Raw genomic sequence first — 17,590 nt, 5'->3', positions numbered from 1 at the left:
CTTCAGGGAAGGATCTGGGGAGTTTCCCTGAGTTTTAAAACCTCTCTTCTTTTTTTTTCTTCCCCCTCTCTCTTTATTACCCTCATGCTAAGCAAAAACAAACAACAACAACAACAAAAAAACCCAAAATATTAAAGTTCCCAGAATTTTGATTTTTTGAAGCAGTTTGGGTAGCACTTCCACTGGAGATGGTCACAGTTTCCACAGGCTTTAGTTCTTTAGTAGCTTCCCTACGCCAACAAAATCCCAGGTTTGTTTCAGTTTCAGTCGGAATAACAAGGACAAACACTGCTGAAGGTGATGGTTGATTTTTCTCCTGCTTCCTACCCCAGCAAGTGCCTCAGAACTACTCTTATCTCGAGGCAAGATGGGGAGCCCTTATGCAGCTGGCACTGTTCTCTGCGACTCAGGGCACTCGCTGGCCATGATCCTGTGGCTAGCAATCAAGCTTTCCTTAACTGATTTTTGGTTTTGGTTTTTTTTTTTTTTTTCTTTTTCTTTCCTGGAATGTCCTGTCTTTTTGCTACTGATATGTGAAATAATGTAGCATTTGTGATATCCACAGTCACATCCACATCTTCACATAAACAAACTGTTCATCTTTCAGGGGGCAAAATTATGGGCAGTGACAGACGAGAGAACCTATCTCAAGCGATTTACCACACTGCTCTGTTAACTCACTGAAAACATGTCTGGCTGACAGTAGCAGTGACAACATAGGCAGGTTTGTGCTGGTTTATATCTACCATAGCTGCTTAATTTTCAATGGTTTTTTTTTTTTCTTAGCCATTAAAATATTTTCTCCAAAATAAAAAAGAATACCTTAAAATTATTATTCTTAAAACATCTCCTACCTATGGCTACGTTTGAAATAGAAGCTCACAATAAAAATAGAATACAACTGCAATGAGAATATTATGATGATTTTTTTTTTTTTTTTTTGCCTGAAATTGTTTCGGTAACTGAAAATTGGCTGTAAAGTTTTATATAATTTCTGTAAATTATTTGATTGAAAAAATACTTTCTGAATACTATGAGATGGGATTTTGATATACTGAAACACTTCAGGAATTTAAAAGTTGGTGGTTTTTTTTCTTTTGTAGGTAGCTTATATCTAGAAATAACACCTAAGCTAGCTTTATATCTACGGATACAAGAAGCTTAAGCAATGCTGTTTCTGAAACCACCTGATGATATTTAAAGTCATCGTATAAGATCAGTGATATAATTCCAAATAGTAAATTACACTGTCTGTAAGCTGACAAATAGATAGTTTTATTCATTTTATGTAAATTGCAAAATTTTGCAGTGTATCATTTTGTGTTAATATAATGCAAGGGGCACGTGTCATAATTCTGGTATCCAATATTGACAGGCATTATTTGCAAGTGTCTAGAATAGAATAAACCTGGTGCTTTAACACCTATTGTCTAGATATTCTCTTGTTTTCTAGACAGTCTCTTTTCCAGAATTTTATGCAATTTGCCTACCTCAGATGTACAGCATGTAAAAGGCTGATGCTGAGTTTTAGTATGTTTGAATTTGCTTACTTTTGTAGCAGTATTTTTCATTTGGGCATTTGAGAGAAGAATCCAGAGGAAAGTGCAAACTGTGGGCACAGAAAAGCTTGAACAACGGTAGACCAAGATTGTGTCTGTTCCACACACAAAATATACTTGATTAATGATGTATTCTGACCTAGTCGTTAGTAGGACCAAAATCCTTCCAGGGGGGGTGTCAGAACACCCAGCGTGTTTTTCAGTACTGTGTTTTTGACTTCGAACTCAAGTTTAGCGGGCAGATGTGAAAAATCCCAGGCAGTGAGAAACACCTGTAGAGGCAAACGGTTGAAGAGTTATCCTGGCTAAGGCTGATGCTGGCGTATGCTGGTAATCCTCCCTCTTCACCCCATACAATCTTTTTCTTTTTGCGAATGGAGTAGTACCGTTGTTTTCTGCTGATTCCGAACACCTCATCTCGAGTAGGGGCATCTTTGTGGTGGAAATAGAGCAGCCACCCAGCTCCGCAGGGCTTGCTGCAGGCACGGCTCGGTGCGCGCCGGTAGATGGAGTAACACATCAAAGAACCGGTGCAGACCTGAACAGCGGTACGTGATCCCGGCAGCCAGGCAGGGCCCGCGGTCACTTGTCGCATCGCTTTACAGTCGCGCTCCTTGCAAGAGGAAAGGAGGCGTTTCCACTAACAGTTTGTAGGTAAATTTGCTGTTTCCTACAGAGCCGTCCAGGGCGGCTAGAAAAAGCCGAGCACTTTCAGGCACAAACGTCCTTCTCCGTGTCGGCAGCAGATGCTGGAAGGTGCAAAACTAAACACCGGCTGAGGGCAGCCGCGTCCGGGAGGGGGGGTCCCGGCGGTGGCACGGGGTGCCCGTGCAGGGAGGGGTGCTGGGCATCAGCGCTCCCACCCGCCGTGCCACGGGGCCGTGCGCTGGCCGTGGCGGGGGGCTCCTCGCCCGACGGAGAGGGGGTTTGCGGGAGCTGATGGCCCGAGGCACCTCGTTGCCTTAGGTGACGGTACCGGGCAGGGGCAGGAACCACCGCTTCGCCCCTACTAACCCGGTCAAGGCTGCCGCTACTGTTTGTTTGATCTTCCTTTTGAAATCCCATCGGGGGGTGGGGGGGCAAAGTACGACATGGGCGTGACACAAACTGCCTTTGACACCTTATCCTCACAGTTCTTCCAACCCCACATTACTCGTACGCTCTCCTAGTATCTTTTCACCTAACTTCTCTCTTTTCTTACTTTTTCCTGTTGGAAAATCCACTGCCGGGTTCATAAACTACTTCACGGGGAGAAAGAAACTCCGTATTTGCTGATTTCGTTACGTGGCTGGGCTGCGTGTGCCCGGTCAGTTGCACTGCTGCCCCCAGGCTGGCGACCGCCGCGCTGGCATCCCTGCTCGCGCTGGGGTGTCACCGAACTCGGCATCAGCCTGTTGCCCCCGCTGGCCGCGGGGCCGTCCCTGCCCTGGCTCCCGGCGGGATTAGGGCTCTCCGCGCTGCTTGCAGCGGGTCGGGACGGAGCAAGGTGTGGGCTGGCGGGCGGGCGGCGACCTCACCCAGACCGAGGGCGCATTTTCCATGTGATGCTCCTGCATCCCTGCGATGCTTCACTCCCCCCGCCCCCCGTCCGGGACAGCGAGCCCCCCCGTCCCGTCCCGGCTCACCGGGCGGGCGGCGGGCAGCAGAGGGCGCTCTCGGCCCGCGCTTGGAGCGCGGCGGGGCCCGGGGCTGCCGGCACCGCGCTGCCGCTTGCGCTCCGTGTCCCGGGAAGTTTACCGCTGCACAGCGGAGCATCTTCACGGGGATAACGTGTCGCGCCCCCCGCGCAGCCCATAAGTTCCTTACAGACCCGCTTTAAAAACGCGGCGCGGCGCGGCCGCCCGTCGCCACGACCCTCGCCGTGCGGGGCAGGCGCGACACCGCCCCTCCTCGGCCCGACCGGGGCGAGGCGGGGGGTCCCCGCCGCCCCGACCCCCTCCGCACTGCACGCCGGAGCGGGCGGGGGGGCTGCGCCTCCCTCCCGGGACAGCCGGATGGGCACAGCCCCCCCGCCCTGCCCCGCCGCCTCCCCCGGGCGCAGGGGCCGGGGCGGACCCCCAGGTGCGCGGGGTGGCGGGGCCCCCGCCGGGCGGGGCGGGGCGGTGGGCGGGGCGGCGGCGGGCGGGGCGGCCAATGGGAGGCCGGGGGGGGAGCCGGCCCCGGGCGTCAAGAGGGAAGGGATCAATGAGCGCCGGGCAAAGTTGGGGCCGGGCGGCGGCGAGCGCTGCGGCCCTGGATTACAAACCCGGCGGCGCCGCGCACCGCCGCTGAGCACCGCCGCTGAGCGCCCGCGCCCGGGCATGGTGGCGGGGCGGCGGCCGCTGAAGAGCGGCGGAGCGCGGGGCTCCCGGCGGTAGCGACGGCGGCTGGTGAGCGGCGATGCGGCGCGGCGCCCCCGGCCGCCCCCCAGCCCCGGAGCGGCGGCGGGAGGAGCGGCGGCGGCAGGAGCGGCAGCGGCGGAGCGCCCCGTGAGCGCGGCGCGCCGGCGGGTCTGCTCCCGTCCGCGGCGGGACAGGGCGAGCGGAGCCTCCGCGGGTGAGGAGAGCGGGCGGGAAAGCGGGAGCGGGGGGAGGCGGATCCCCGGGGGGCGCCGCCGGGAGCAGCGGCCTCGGGGCGCCGTCCCCCCCGGGGCGCCATGGGCCGCCCCGCCGCCGGCCGCGGGGCCCCGCTGCTACCGCTGCTGCTGCTGCCGCCGCTGCTGCTGCTGCTGCCGCTGGGCGCCGCCGCGGAGCCCCGCCAGGTCTTCCGGGTGCTGGAGGAGCAGCCGCCCGGCACCTGGGTGGGCACCATCGCCACCCGGCCCGGCTTCACCTACCGCCTGAGCGAGCACCATGCCCTCTTCTCCATCAACGGCACCTCGGGCGCCCTGCACACCCGCGCCACCATCGACCGCGAGAGCCTGGCCAGCGACGTGGTGGACCTGGTGGTGCTCTCCAGCCAGCCCACCTACCCCAGCGAGGTGCGGGTCCTGGTGCTCGACCTCAATGACAACGCGCCCGTCTTCCCCGACCCCTCCATCGTGGTGACTTTCAAGGAGGACACGGGCAGCGGGCGCCAGCTTATCCTGGACACGGCCACCGACGCCGACAGCGGCACCAACGGCGTAGACCACGGCTCCTACCGCATCGTGGCCGGCAACGAGGAGGGACGTTTCCGGCTCAACATCACTCTCAACCCCAGCGGTGAAGGAGCTTTCTTGCACCTGGTTTCCAGGGGTGGGCTGGACCGGGAGGCCACCCCCAGCTACCAGCTGTTGGTGCAGGTGGAGGACAAGGGCGAGCCCCGTCGGCGGGGGTACCTTCAGGTCAACGTCACCGTCCAGGACATCAATGATAACCCACCCGTCTTCAGCCAGACTCTTTACCAGGCACGAGTGCCCGAGGATGCGCCTGTTGGGGCCAGTGTTCTCCAGGTTGCTGCAGCTGATGCTGATGAAGGCACCAACGCTGACATCCGCTACCGCCTGGAAGGAGGTGATGGCAGCGGTGGCGGCGGGGAGGGGGCTGGCAGCCTCCCGTTTGAGGTGGACCCTGAGAGCGGGGTGATCCGCATCCGGGAGCGCTTGGACTATGAGATGCGACAGCAGTACTCGCTGACGGTGCAGGCCATGGACCGAGGGGTGCCAGCACTGAGCGGCCGGGCTGAGGCACTCATCCGCCTGCTCGATGTCAATGACAATGAGCCCCGGGTAAAGTTTCGCTATTTCCCAGCCACCTCCCGCTTTGCCTCCGTGGACGAGAATGCAGCCCCCGGCACAGTGGTGGCCCTGCTGACAGTGAGCGATGCAGACTCCCCTGCAGCCAACGGGAACATCTCTGTGTCAATCCTGGCAGGAAACGAGCAGCAGCACTTTGAGGTGCACAGCAGTAAGGTACCCAACCTCAGCCTTATAAAGGTAGCAGCTGCGTTGGACCGGGAGCGCATCCCGGCCTATAACCTGACAGTGGCAGTGGCGGATAACTATGGAGCCCTGCCGGCACCACCGGGCTCCCCAACTTCTGCCTTTTCCCCTGATGGGGTGGTGACAGCTCCTGTCAGCCGCTCCTCTGTAGCTAGCCTGGTGATTTTTGTGAATGACATTAATGACCACCCTCCAGTCTTTGGGCAGTCGGTCTACAGGGTGAACATCAGTGAGGAGGTGCCCCTGGGCAGCTACGTGCGGGGCCTGAGTGCCACGGACCGTGACTCGGGCCTCAATGCCAACCTCAAATACAGCATCGTCTCGGGAAATGAGCTTGGCTGGTTTCGCATCAGCGAACACAGCGGGTTGGTCACCACAGCCGGCCCAGAGGGCAGCACCACTGGGCATGCCATGGGCACGTCCATCTCCAGCGGGCTGGACCGGGAGACTGCTTCTCAGGTGGTGCTCAATATCAGTGCCCGTGACCAGGGGGTGCAGCCCAAGTTCTCCTATGCCCAGTTGGTGGTGACCATCCTGGATGTCAATGACAACAAACCTCGCTTTAGTCAACCCGAGGGCTACCAGGTGTCCCTGGCTGAAAACTCCCCGTCGGGGACTGAGCTGCTGGTCCTGAGCGCTACAGATGGGGACCTGGGGGACAATGGGACTGTCCGCTTCTCCCTGCAGGAAGCTGAGCCAGTGGTGGCAGCAGTTGGCCCCTCCTCGGTGACCCCTCGCCGGATCTTTCGCTTAGATCCTGTGTCGGGCAAGCTCAGCACTGTCTCGCAGCTGGACCGGGAGGAGCAGGCATACTTCTCCCTGCAGGTCCTGGCCACTGATTTAGGCTCTCCTCCCCTTTCTTCGATAGCCCGAGTTAACGTGAGCCTCCTGGATGTGAATGACAATAGCCCTGTGTTTTATCCTGTTCAGTATTTTGCCCATATCCAAGAGAATGAGCCAGCTGGGACCTATGTGACCACAGTGTCTGCCACAGACCCTGATCTGGGACCCAATGGGACAGTCAAGTACAGCATCTCTGCTGGAGACACCTCTAGGTTTCAGGTCCATGGCCAGACAGGGGTCATCACAACAAAAATAGCCCTTGACAGGGAGGAGAAAACTGCTTACCAGTTGCAGATCGTGGCCACTGATGGTGGCCATCTTCAGTCACAGAACCAAGCCATTGTCACCATCACTGTCTTGGACACCCAGGACAATCCACCAGTTTTCAGCCAGGGCGTGTACAGTTTTGTTGTCTTTGAAAATGTTGCCCTGGGTTACCATGTAGGTACTGTTTTCGCTTCCACCATGGACCTCAACACCAACATCAGTTACCTTATTACAACAGGTGACCAAAGGGGCGTGTTTGCCATCAACAGGGTGACCGGACAGATCACCACAGCTAGTATTATTGACAGGGAGGAGCAAGCGTTTTACCAGCTGAAGGTAGTTGCTAGTGGTGGGGTGATAACTGGTGATGCTGTGGTTAATATAACCGTCAAAGATTTAAATGACAATTCCCCACACTTTATTCATGTGGTGGAAAGTGTAAATGTGGTTGAAAACTGGAAAGCTGGGCATGCCATATTCCAGGCCAAAGCTGTTGATCCTGATGAAGGTGTTAATGGCATGGTCCTTTACAGCCTTAAGCAAAACCCAAAGGGCTTGTTCTTGATCAATGAGCAAACGGGTGCCATAAGCTTAATAGGGCCGCTTGACATAAATGCTGGGTCTTACCAGGTTGAAATCCTGGCCTCGGATATGGGGGTGCCGCAGCTGTCCTCCAACTTTATCCTGACTGTCTCTGTTCACGATGTAAATGATAACCCACCTGCGTTCGACCAGCTTTCCTATGAAATTACTATTTTGGAGTCAGAGCCTGTGAATTCCAGGTTCTTTAAGGTGCAGGCTTCCGACAAAGACTCGGGAGTGAACGGTGAAATAGCTTACAGCATAATTGAAGGAAATACTGGGGATGCCTTTGGCATATTCCCAGATGGTCAGCTGTATATAAAAAGTGAACTGGACCGTGAACTTCAGGAAAGATATATTTTACTGGTTGTTGCCTCTGACAGAGCAGTAGAACCACTCAATGCTACCGTAAATGTTACTGTAATTCTGGAGGATGTGAATGATAACAGGCCCCTGTTCAACAGCACCAACTACGTATTTTATTTTGAAGAGGAGCAGAGGGGTGGATCCTATGTAGGTAAAATAAATGCTGTAGATAAAGACTTTGGGCCAAATGGTGAAGTCAGATATTCATTTGAGCATATGCAGCCAGATTTTGAGCTGAACGCGGTAACAGGGGAAATAAGAAGCACTCATCAGTTTGACAGAGAAGCTCTTATGAGACAAAGGGGAGCTGCGGTATTTAGTCTCACGGTAATAGCAACAGACCAGGGACTGCCAAAGCCTCTAAAAGACCAGGCAACTGTACAAATCTACATGAAAGACATCAATGATAATGCCCCCAAATTTTTGAAAGATCTTTACCAAGCTACTATATCAGAGTTGGCAGCAAATCTGACACAGGTGCTGAGAGTTTCTGCCTCAGATGTTGATGAAGGGGTTAATGGATTGATTCACTACTCTGTAATCAAGGGGAATGAAGAAAAACAGTTTGCGATAGATAGTAGCACAGGCCAAGTGACGTTAGTAGGCAAACTAGATCATGAAGCTACTGCGTCATATTCGCTTGTCATCCAAGCGGTAGACTCTGGAGCAGTTTCCCTAAGCTCAACTTGCATGTTGAGCATTGATGTGCTGGATGAAAATGACAACAGTCCTTCCTTCCCTAAATCAACCTTGTTAGTGGATGTCTTGGAAAACATGAGAGTTGGTGAACTTGTGTCATCTGTCACTGCCACTGACTCAGATTCAGGTGACAATGCTGACCTCCACTACAGCATTACGGGGACAAACAATCATGGGACCTTTAGCATCAGTCCCAACACTGGTAGTATTTTTCTTGCAAAGAAACTGGACTTTGAGACACAGTCTCTATATAAGCTAAATATAACAGCAAAAGACCAAGGAAGGCCACCACGGTCATCTACAATGTCAGTGGTAATACATGTTAGGGATTTCAATGACAACCCTCCCAATTTTCCTCCAGGGGACATCTTTAAATCTATTGTTGAGAACGTTCCTGTTGGTAGCTCTGTTATTTCTGTGACTGCTCACGATCCGGATGCAGATATTAATGGGCAGCTGACGTACGCAATCATTCAACAGATGCCAAGGGGTAATCATTTCCGTATAGATGAAGTGAGAGGGACAATATTTACCAACGCTGAAATAGATCGTGAGTTTGCTAATCTCTTTGAATTAACAGTCAAAGCCACCGACCAGGCGGTTCCTGTGGAGTCCAGACGATTTGCTTTGAAGAATGTGACCATTTTGGTGACGGACCAAAATGACAATGTTCCTGTGTTCGTATCGCAAAATGCTCTCGCAGCCGACCCCTCGGCTGTGATCGGTTCCATCCTGACGACCATTATTGCTGCGGATCCTGATGAGGGTGCCAATGGGGAAGTGGAATATGAAATAGTCAATGGAGATACCGAAACCTTTATTGTGGATCGCTACAGTGGAGACTTAAGAGTAGCGTCAGCTTTGGTGCCTTCTCAACTCATATACAATCTCATAGTTTCTGCCACGGATCTTGGCCCTGAAAGGAGAAAATCCACCACCGAGATGACTATAATTCTGCAAGGGGTCGATGGGCCTGTTTTCACTCAGCCAAAGTACATAACCATCTTAAAAGAAGGCGAGCCCATTGGGACAAACGTGATCTCTATCGAAGCAGCGAGTCCGCGGGGCTCTGAAGCTCAGGTGGAATACTACATTGTGTCTGTCCGATGCGAAGATAAGAGTCTTGGGCGCCTCTTCACCATTGGGCGCCATACTGGTGTCATCCAGACCGCTGCCATCTTGGACAGGGAGCAAGGAGCGCGCCTCTACTTGGTGGATGTTTATGCCATTGAAAAGTCGTCTGTTTTGCCTCGCACGCAACGAGCAGAGGTAAAGCTTTAATTCAGTAATTACTACCTGTTTGCTTTCTAAACGAACCATTTTGTGTATTTGTTGTTAGCTGTTTTACAGATGGTAGCACACTGCAAAAGACCTGAAAGTTAAGGCTGCTGATAACCTTTCAATTAGTCTGCCTCAATCTGTTTCTCTCAAAGCTGCCTCTAGAAATTTGAGAGAGGCTTAGGCGTAGTGCATAAATTTGGCTTCTGTAGGCACAATCTCGGTCAGATGAATTGTAGATGCTAAGTACTTCAGCTGCTAAAAGTTGTAATAATGGACGTTTTGGAGTTTTACGTGCCTTCTCATTTTAACAATTGTTAATTGTTTTAAATCTTCCTATTCCTATGTGAATATATATATATGTTTAACTGAACTGCTTTCACTACAGTCATTGTGTCAGTATTTATCTGAGAACTGCTCAGTAGGGGATTGCTCTCTGACCAGCTCACCTGGTGTCTCAAGTCTTGGGTGTGCTTGGCATCCCTGCCGGGTTAAGTCCCTCAGATAGGTCTCCTCCTGCATGTTTGATTTATGTTACTTCTTTGCCCTTACTGTTGACTATAAAAATGGCCTTGTTTCTGTCCTTGGATGTGACAGATGGTAAAAGCGTAACATGTGAGCTGGCAACCTTTCTTATCACAAAACCTTGACTGAAGGGTCTTTAATGTTCTCTGCGTGAGCAGCTTCAGGAGCAAAGGGTGGAAAGCGAGTTGAAACATCATCTGTGAAGTATCAGTGTTTTATTTGCTGTGTCTGGTAATTGAGCCACAGAGCTGATAGTTTACACCATTCTTGCTGCCTTCTGCAGGACTACTGAGAAGCCTGGTGCGGCAGGGAGCCTCGTGTTTGTTTTTCAGTTGCACCATCTTCTGGAGCTGCCTTCTGCACTTCACTGTGAGCCATTTCACTTGCAGGTCCTGGCACTTTGGGGCTGGCACTGCTGAGTGGGTCAACCAGCAGAGGATGCTGGTAGTGCGTGGCAGTTCAGGCGTTTCCCTCACGAGCCAAACGTATTGCCTTCAGTATCGCATAGCCCTATGCATCCCAGGCGTTACTCTCCAGCTATACTTCCTCGTAGGAATTATGTCTTAGTTCTGAGCCACAAAGCATACTGTGGTGGTTTGGGTGGGTTTTGTTTCTTTTTTTTTTTTTTTTTTTTTTTTTTTGATTTTAGCAGATGTGGTATTTCTGATTCTCACTTGGCAGCTGTAGCTTTTTTGTTCCTAGCCACTTCATCATTGTTTTACTGTGGCTTAAGTATGTTCTGTACAGGTATGAAACCTCACTGTCCTATACTCTCTGGTGCTCTACAAAGTAATTGTTGAGGCAGAGAGTTTGAGCACTGTTCTCAAAGATAGAATTCTTAGCACGTATGGGAGAGCTCATCTTGGTGTGTGTGCTACGTGCTGTTGATTACCATGTTTTGAGGAACAGTAGTGTACTGGAAAATTGCTTGTTCTAGTGGTGCTGCTGGTTTAAATAATTCATGCTGTTCTCATGAGAAGATTCCTCTTATATAGGTCTTTGTACCACTGCTGGTATTTGTAAAAGATTTAACCTTTGTAATTTTTTCTAATTATTACTATGTTAAATTTTGTCTTGGTAGACCGTTGTTTTGAGGGTTAAGCCTTTGTCAGTGAGTATTTGGATTGTAATCCCTCAACTTTGAGTCTGCCTGCATGACCAAAGAGTTCCTTGACTGTAGAAGGACTTACAGGAGACCCTATGGTTGCAATAGTCTTGCACATTGTAAAAGTAATTAATGTGACTATTTGGTGAGCAAGGAGGAGAACCGCCATTGAAACTTTAAACAAATTTTACATTGTTGAATACAAACCACTCCTGAAATCAAAAGCAAATGTTTTATTCTGTTAAGAACATTGAAAGCAATAGTTGGGAGCTAGGATTTCCTATTACTACTTGTATCTTTATAGTTTCTAAAATGCTGCTTCTCCCAAATGTAATTAGCTTACTGTGCTTTTTTAGAAATACATTATAAATTATAATCAGCTATCAACTTTAAAAAACATAACCATATGCAGTCTTTCTCTTGACTGATTGAATTTCTCTGGAATGGCTTTTGCTGTCCCACACTTGAACAAGAACTACTACAGTGGCATTCTTTGTGCAAGCTGACTGTCAGTGGGTGCTGAATAAGCAATGCAGCTTTTTTCCATGTTGCTTTTGGATGGCAACTTTTTTGGTTTGGTTTGATGTATGCAGGGCACATGTTTTGGTCTTCGAATTTGCTGCCAATCTTCTTTCATAAAAAAACAGCCACTACCCAAATATGTAAACACAATCTCTTACCTTTGGAAACCCACCTTAAAGCACACTCCTGCTAAAGTCTTTGTGTATCATGTGTAATTCAGAAGGTTTAATGTTTTAGTCCAGTCCTGGTTTTTCAGGTGATGGCTTGAGCAGTGGTATAACCAGAACACCAATGAAGGACAATGAATGTTCACAAACCTATAGAATATCTAAAGCCATAAAACTTAAGCATTCTTTTGCCCATAATGTCTACAACATATATATATATATATATATACACATGGCCAGATGAAAACTGACCGATTTTTAGATTCCCCCTTGAGAAGCAAGTTGTAAAGCATTGATGCAGATGTGCAGACAAAGCCTAATAAGTCTGGTACCACCCTACCTGACAGCTTTCTGAACAGATAAACTGGATATAAGTTTGGTTTGGTTTTGGTTTGTTTGTTGGCTGTTTTATTGTTTTGGTTTTTTTTTTTCTTTTTTGGGAGGATGGTGTGTTTGGTGGTAGTTTTTGTTTGTAGGGGTTTTTTTTTGTGAGGAAAAGTCTTGAATATTGTGTATTTTCTTTCTTCCCTTATGAAGAGTATGTTGGGGTTTGTTTCTGAATGTAGGTAAAGGGGAAAACATTAATAGGATATGATTAAAAACTTCTGCGTTCTTCTTCACTGCCTGCTATGCCTCCTGCCCTGATGCCAGACATCATCTTAATTGCTCTGTGGCATGCGAGTGAGCCACTGAGCACTCAGAGCCACGTGGTGTTAAACTTGCTGGCTGAGATTGATGAAGACAGCAGCAGTAGGAAAAAAGCTAATAGATTTTTTGTCTAATGTAGACTTCAGGAATGGTTATGGGTGGTAGATACCTGGTGTGAAATAGAGATATTTACAGCTTTGAAACAGTGACTAGGCTTTGTCTAGCCAGCAGGCAGTATAAAAGAGCAGGCTTCATGAAACCACTTGCTTTAGAAGTGAATCAATCCTTGTCCTTGGGAAATGGTGTGATTCCCTCCCCCCCCCAAAATTCTGACACTAAACTCCACCTTTGTTGTTCTTGTTTTGTTAATAATATCATCTACATTGGAAAGATCTGCCCAGTGCTACAACTGAAAAAGGCTTTTACCAGTCTTTCTCATCCATCCCTGGGGTTTGCCCCATAGGATCAGACTATAGATCCCCTGATTGCGTAGCTACTGGGGGTTATGCTAGCCCTTTCTGCAGCGAGGGTGGGAGGGAAGAGCTATGCAGTGGAAGGGCTATGGTGAATCCCCTTCGGATCCCAAAGCAGCTGTCCTGCCTCCAAACTGAACCTTTACATTGTATTTTCAGTAAAACATAAACATAGGAGGCAAAGAACAGTTTGTTTATTTACAGTTTGTGGATTAGTTTTTTTAGGGCTAGGTTTCATATTTGTGTATGTTTCGTGTTTGTTGTTACTATATGGAGAGAAAGTGGGAGGGGCGGTCCGAAAAGTGCGAGTAGCTGGGTAAAGCTTTGTGCTCAAAGCACCAAATGCTTTGAGATTTGCAAAGAAAACCCAGGCGCTCGTTCCATTGTATGTCACAGCTTTTTGATATTTGTGATTTAATTTGAAGGCTTTTGTAAAAATTATTTTGGACTTCTAGCCTTATTTCTGTGTAATCTCCAGTGACAAACCAGACGATTTGACATTGTGTGAACGTGCTCTGTGATCAGTCTTAGTTTTTCCTTTCTTGTATTAATGATCAGGTGTTGAACTGTTCTTCTCAGATAAGAAAAAAAAAATAATGTAGGTGTCCTGAAGGGAGCCCTTCTGTTTGCCATTTTACACATTTTTCTGTGTTTCTGCTGAAAGAAAAACCTCAGCAATTGCTTAGCTCATTTTCTTGGGTCTCCACATAAATTTGCTTTTAACCTCATCAGGCAGGGCTGAAGGTTTCATCATCATGATTTTGTATTTAATATAGAATGACTAATACGTATTGGCATCACTTGAAAACCATGTGACTTTATTCAATCCTACTTCCCAAAGCAACAATTGTGTATGCTCTGGGATATTTTGGGTGGTCGTATGTTGTACCCTGTTTCTTGGCTGGCAGTAATAATAAGAACCCAGGGACAATACCTCATCTTCTGTGCTGTGTTACTAGGGATTAAACGGAACTAGACAGGATCTTGTTTGCATGTTTAACCCTTCAGTGGGCAGCTTTCTTGAAAGGAGCAGTGGGTTTGCTAGAGACCAGTGGTGCTAACATGTATATCACGTAGGACAAATGAGAGACACTAACAGTTTGGGAGGTGAACTGCTTGTTCAGTTAAACATCTTTCATATCCTTTGGTGCCAAAAAAAACTCGGAATGAAGAAAACTGCTAGGAGACTTTTTGTGCTTTTAGCAGCAAGGCATTTATTTGTGCGCAGGGGAGGAGGTGGTTTGCACCACTGGAACTGCCTCCGAAGCACAGGTGCGAAACAGGCTAATTTATACATTTGACATACATGATTGCAAGAACGTTTCATATAGTATTCATGTAATTACAACATCTCATTGCATATTAATGATGGGCAGAGTCTAGGTGGGGCCTGGGCGGAGTTTAGGCGGCATCTTCTTTTGGCATCAATTTTAGAGGGTCATTCCGGCCTTCGGCCTTGCTCAGGTGGTCTTCCTCAGAGTTGAACTTTTCAACTTTTTTTTTTTCATAAGTGACCCTACCAGGGTCTTGTACAAGCATCTTGCCTAGTTATAATTTTCTTCTATTGATGTGTCTAACTCTACCTAATTTATGATTTCTAGTACCTGGTACAGCGATTTCCAACAGTGGTTTAGGCCTGGGTACAGTGAGCAAGAACAGGGCGATTCAGCTCTACGTGCTATGGTTCCTCAGGAGCCAAGGTGAGCAATCTTGTAAGGCAGGACAGAACTTTTACCTGAGACTTTTCTCAGGTGGATCTTTAGGTTTTTAGGCCTTTTTCCTTTTCACTTTAAATAGATTCCTAGTTTCCAAGGAAGGGAGGGAAGGGTATAAATGAGGAACGTGTATAAACTTGAAAGATTTAGTGATGGTATTGATTTAAAAATGGAAATATTTGGAGAAGCAGACCAGTGATCCTGATAGCACTTTTTACTTGGGAACATTCACATGCTCTTAAAAGAGGGGCGATTGCCTTCATTTTCAGACAGGGAGACATGAGGCACTGTGTTTTCTTTTCCGTTTGTACGTTTGTAGCTGCTTCTTGTGATACATTTCATGACTGGCACTGTTAGGAAGCTTGGGCTTTCAAGTTGGGGGACATTCGTATCTCCCAAATCCATAGTCTAGGCAAAAAAAGCATTCATTCTTTAATCAGGCAAGGTATGATGATTTCAGACAGTGCTTACTGCTGGCATAGTAAAGACCCAGAAATTAATGAAGACAGGCAAGATGAATGGCTTTCTCCTCTTGGAAAGAAAATCATAGGACTTTTCACCTTGATACCATGTGAACTGCAGCCATGGCTGTAAACCGCAATTGCACGATGTAACCAGGTTATGTGGAGCTTTTTGACTCAGCCCAGCCTTGGTCCTGTGGCTTAGCTGGCTCCGTGTCACTCCTGCACCCACCCCATGAGTCCTCGCTGGACCTAGGAGTGAGATAGAGGTACTCAAAACCTGTCTCCTCTGTTGCACATATCTGGTGCGGGGCTCCAGAAACTAAGAGAGACTAAGAAAGGGAAGATGCTGCTAAGCAGGAATGACAGAATACGTTTTGGGAGAGGCTGCCTGAGCCACAGAGGCACGATGCATCCCTTGTGCTGTTTGGGCTGGGTACTGCTTCAGGGATGCGGGGCCGGATGTAACATCCTTTTGAGAGAGGGAAAGGGGTGGATTGGTGGGGCAAAACATTGAAGGTGCTACTTTTCTAACCAAGCTGGCTAACAGTAGAGGGCTTTAAATTTAGTACGAGAGTTTGAAACCCACTTCGAGAAGTCTTATCTGGCATGTCTTGTATTTACCAGTACAAATAAGAACAATGGCGTAGTCCTTGTATTCAAACTATTTATAAATCTTTTTATTCTTCAATGATACATGGCACATTAATTGTAGCTTGACAAAGGAAACTACTTATGAAACATTTGAGTAAACAATGAAAATCTGCTGCCTTGTCCCAGCTCCAAAACCATTTTTTTTCTTCATACTGCTGATATTGCTGATTCTGAGAAACATGCAATTATTTAAGTTATTGCTGTCATTTGCACTGATCTGAAAAGGGATCTTTAAGCTCTTCTTGAACTAGAGCAGGAGATGAATGTGCCTTATGTCAAAAACTGTTCCAAACCAATTTGTGGGTTTTGGTTCAAAGTTGTCACTTTTTTCATCCTCTCTAATTTCTTTAATGATTCTGCCTCGCTACGTTTTCTTAATATCTAAAATTTCTTACTACTTTGCTATCTTAGCAGCCTCTGGGCACTTTTGGATGTGAGGTCATTTCATATTTTTATGTTAAAAATCACTAGACTTTAAAACCAACATTCTTTATTATGGAAAATATTATTTTTCATGTGTCTCTAATGCAAACACTAGAAATAATGGCCAAAAACCAGAGCAAAATTTTCATGTGCTTATTTTTGCTAAGTGTTAAATTCTTCATACCACTCTCTAAATGATTCTTGGGTTCTATTGATGTTAATAAGCAAGTCCTTTTTCATGTAAAATGATACCCCCCAGAGCTGCTGGAGTACAGGCTTCTTTCCACGTGTTAGTGGTAGGTGAAGGAGTTGGTGGCTGTTTATTTAGGAGAATTCCAGAAGCTGGTCACCAAAGCCTGCTTGCCCTCTCAGTGTTGCTAGCTTTTCTGGGCTAAGAGTACGTTGTCAGTCGCTCCTGAAAGCTTTGCTATTGTATTTTCCTGTTTCCTGTACGTATCTCGAACCTTGAGACTGCATCTCGTCAGAGGATGTTCGTACCCTTTTGACGGATGGAAGTAGGCTCCAGACATCTCCATGGTCTCTTCTGAGTCTTTTCAGAGGTTGGATTTTGTTGAACTACCACTCCGAGGGCCACTTCCCACCCCTCCAATAACAGGGTGCCTGTTTAATTTATATCAAAGCAACCCCTTAGCATGACATAGTTCTACTGGTATAGTTTGTTTTAACTGTGTCTAGACTAGGGAGTAGCATTACTGTTAAGTCAGTTTGGTTTCTTACCCATGTAATTGTGTCTGTGCAAAACCTGCAAGCCCTAATACTCTTGGGTTCTAATTAGAAAAGAAATTTACGGTGACTAAAATGGAAGTAAAACAAAGAGTATTCCTAACATATTCTTGTAGTCAGGAAGAGTGATGCCAGATCAGTATGGTACATCAGTACCATGCTGATTTGTTTCAGTAAATTTATAGCCTTATTTCACTTTGCCAAGAATAATACCAGATATGTTAGAGAAACTGGGTCTTTGTTTTACTGCAATGTTTCTCTCTATTCTAATAAATTTTATTTTTAATTAGACCCTTAGTCTAGACTGTCACCCAGGTTTGTTTTTGTAGCAATCTATTTTTGTTTACTTCCTCAGAGCCGTAACATACCAAAAGAATAGTAGAACAGATGGAAACTGATAGCTATGATTGCACTGTAAAAATACATATAGTCACATTAGTTAAAGCAAAAGAATTTCAAAGAGCCTATTATGAAGTGGTAATTTATGTGCCAACAGCTATGCAAAAAGTAATGAAAACAAGCGTTTGCCTTTAGCATTTCATATTCTGCAGTCTTCACACATGCACACTGTTAATAGGCTGTTGCTTGTATTGACATAGTGATCTTCAACTAGTGTGTAAGGGTTCTACTATATTTAATGCAGCCATCCAGACATCCA

The 17,590-nt window shown here is 47.7% G+C and overlaps 1 protein-coding gene across 1 annotated transcript in view; it reads left to right on the top strand.

Moving 5' to 3' along the window:
- Window positions 1-4,019: 4,019 nt before the first annotated feature.
- Window positions 4,020-17,590, top strand: part of FAT4 (FAT atypical cadherin 4) — a 150,934-nt gene continuing 137,363 nt past the window's right edge. The window contains exon 1 of the mRNA XM_037398243.1: window positions 4,020-9,486. Coding sequence (XP_037254140.1) covers window positions 4,195-9,486 — 5,292 coding nt within the window. The 5' untranslated portion in view covers window positions 4,020-4,194. The remainder of the gene's footprint in view (window positions 9,487-17,590) is intronic.

The sequence above is a fragment of the Falco rusticolus genome, chromosome 1 (assembly GCF_015220075.1).
Source record: "Falco rusticolus isolate bFalRus1 chromosome 1, bFalRus1.pri, whole genome shotgun sequence".
Classification (NCBI taxonomy): Eukaryota; Metazoa; Chordata; class Aves; order Falconiformes; family Falconidae; genus Falco; species Falco rusticolus.
Note: the sequence above shows the minus strand (reverse complement) of the source record. Positions and strands in the feature narration are given on the sequence as shown.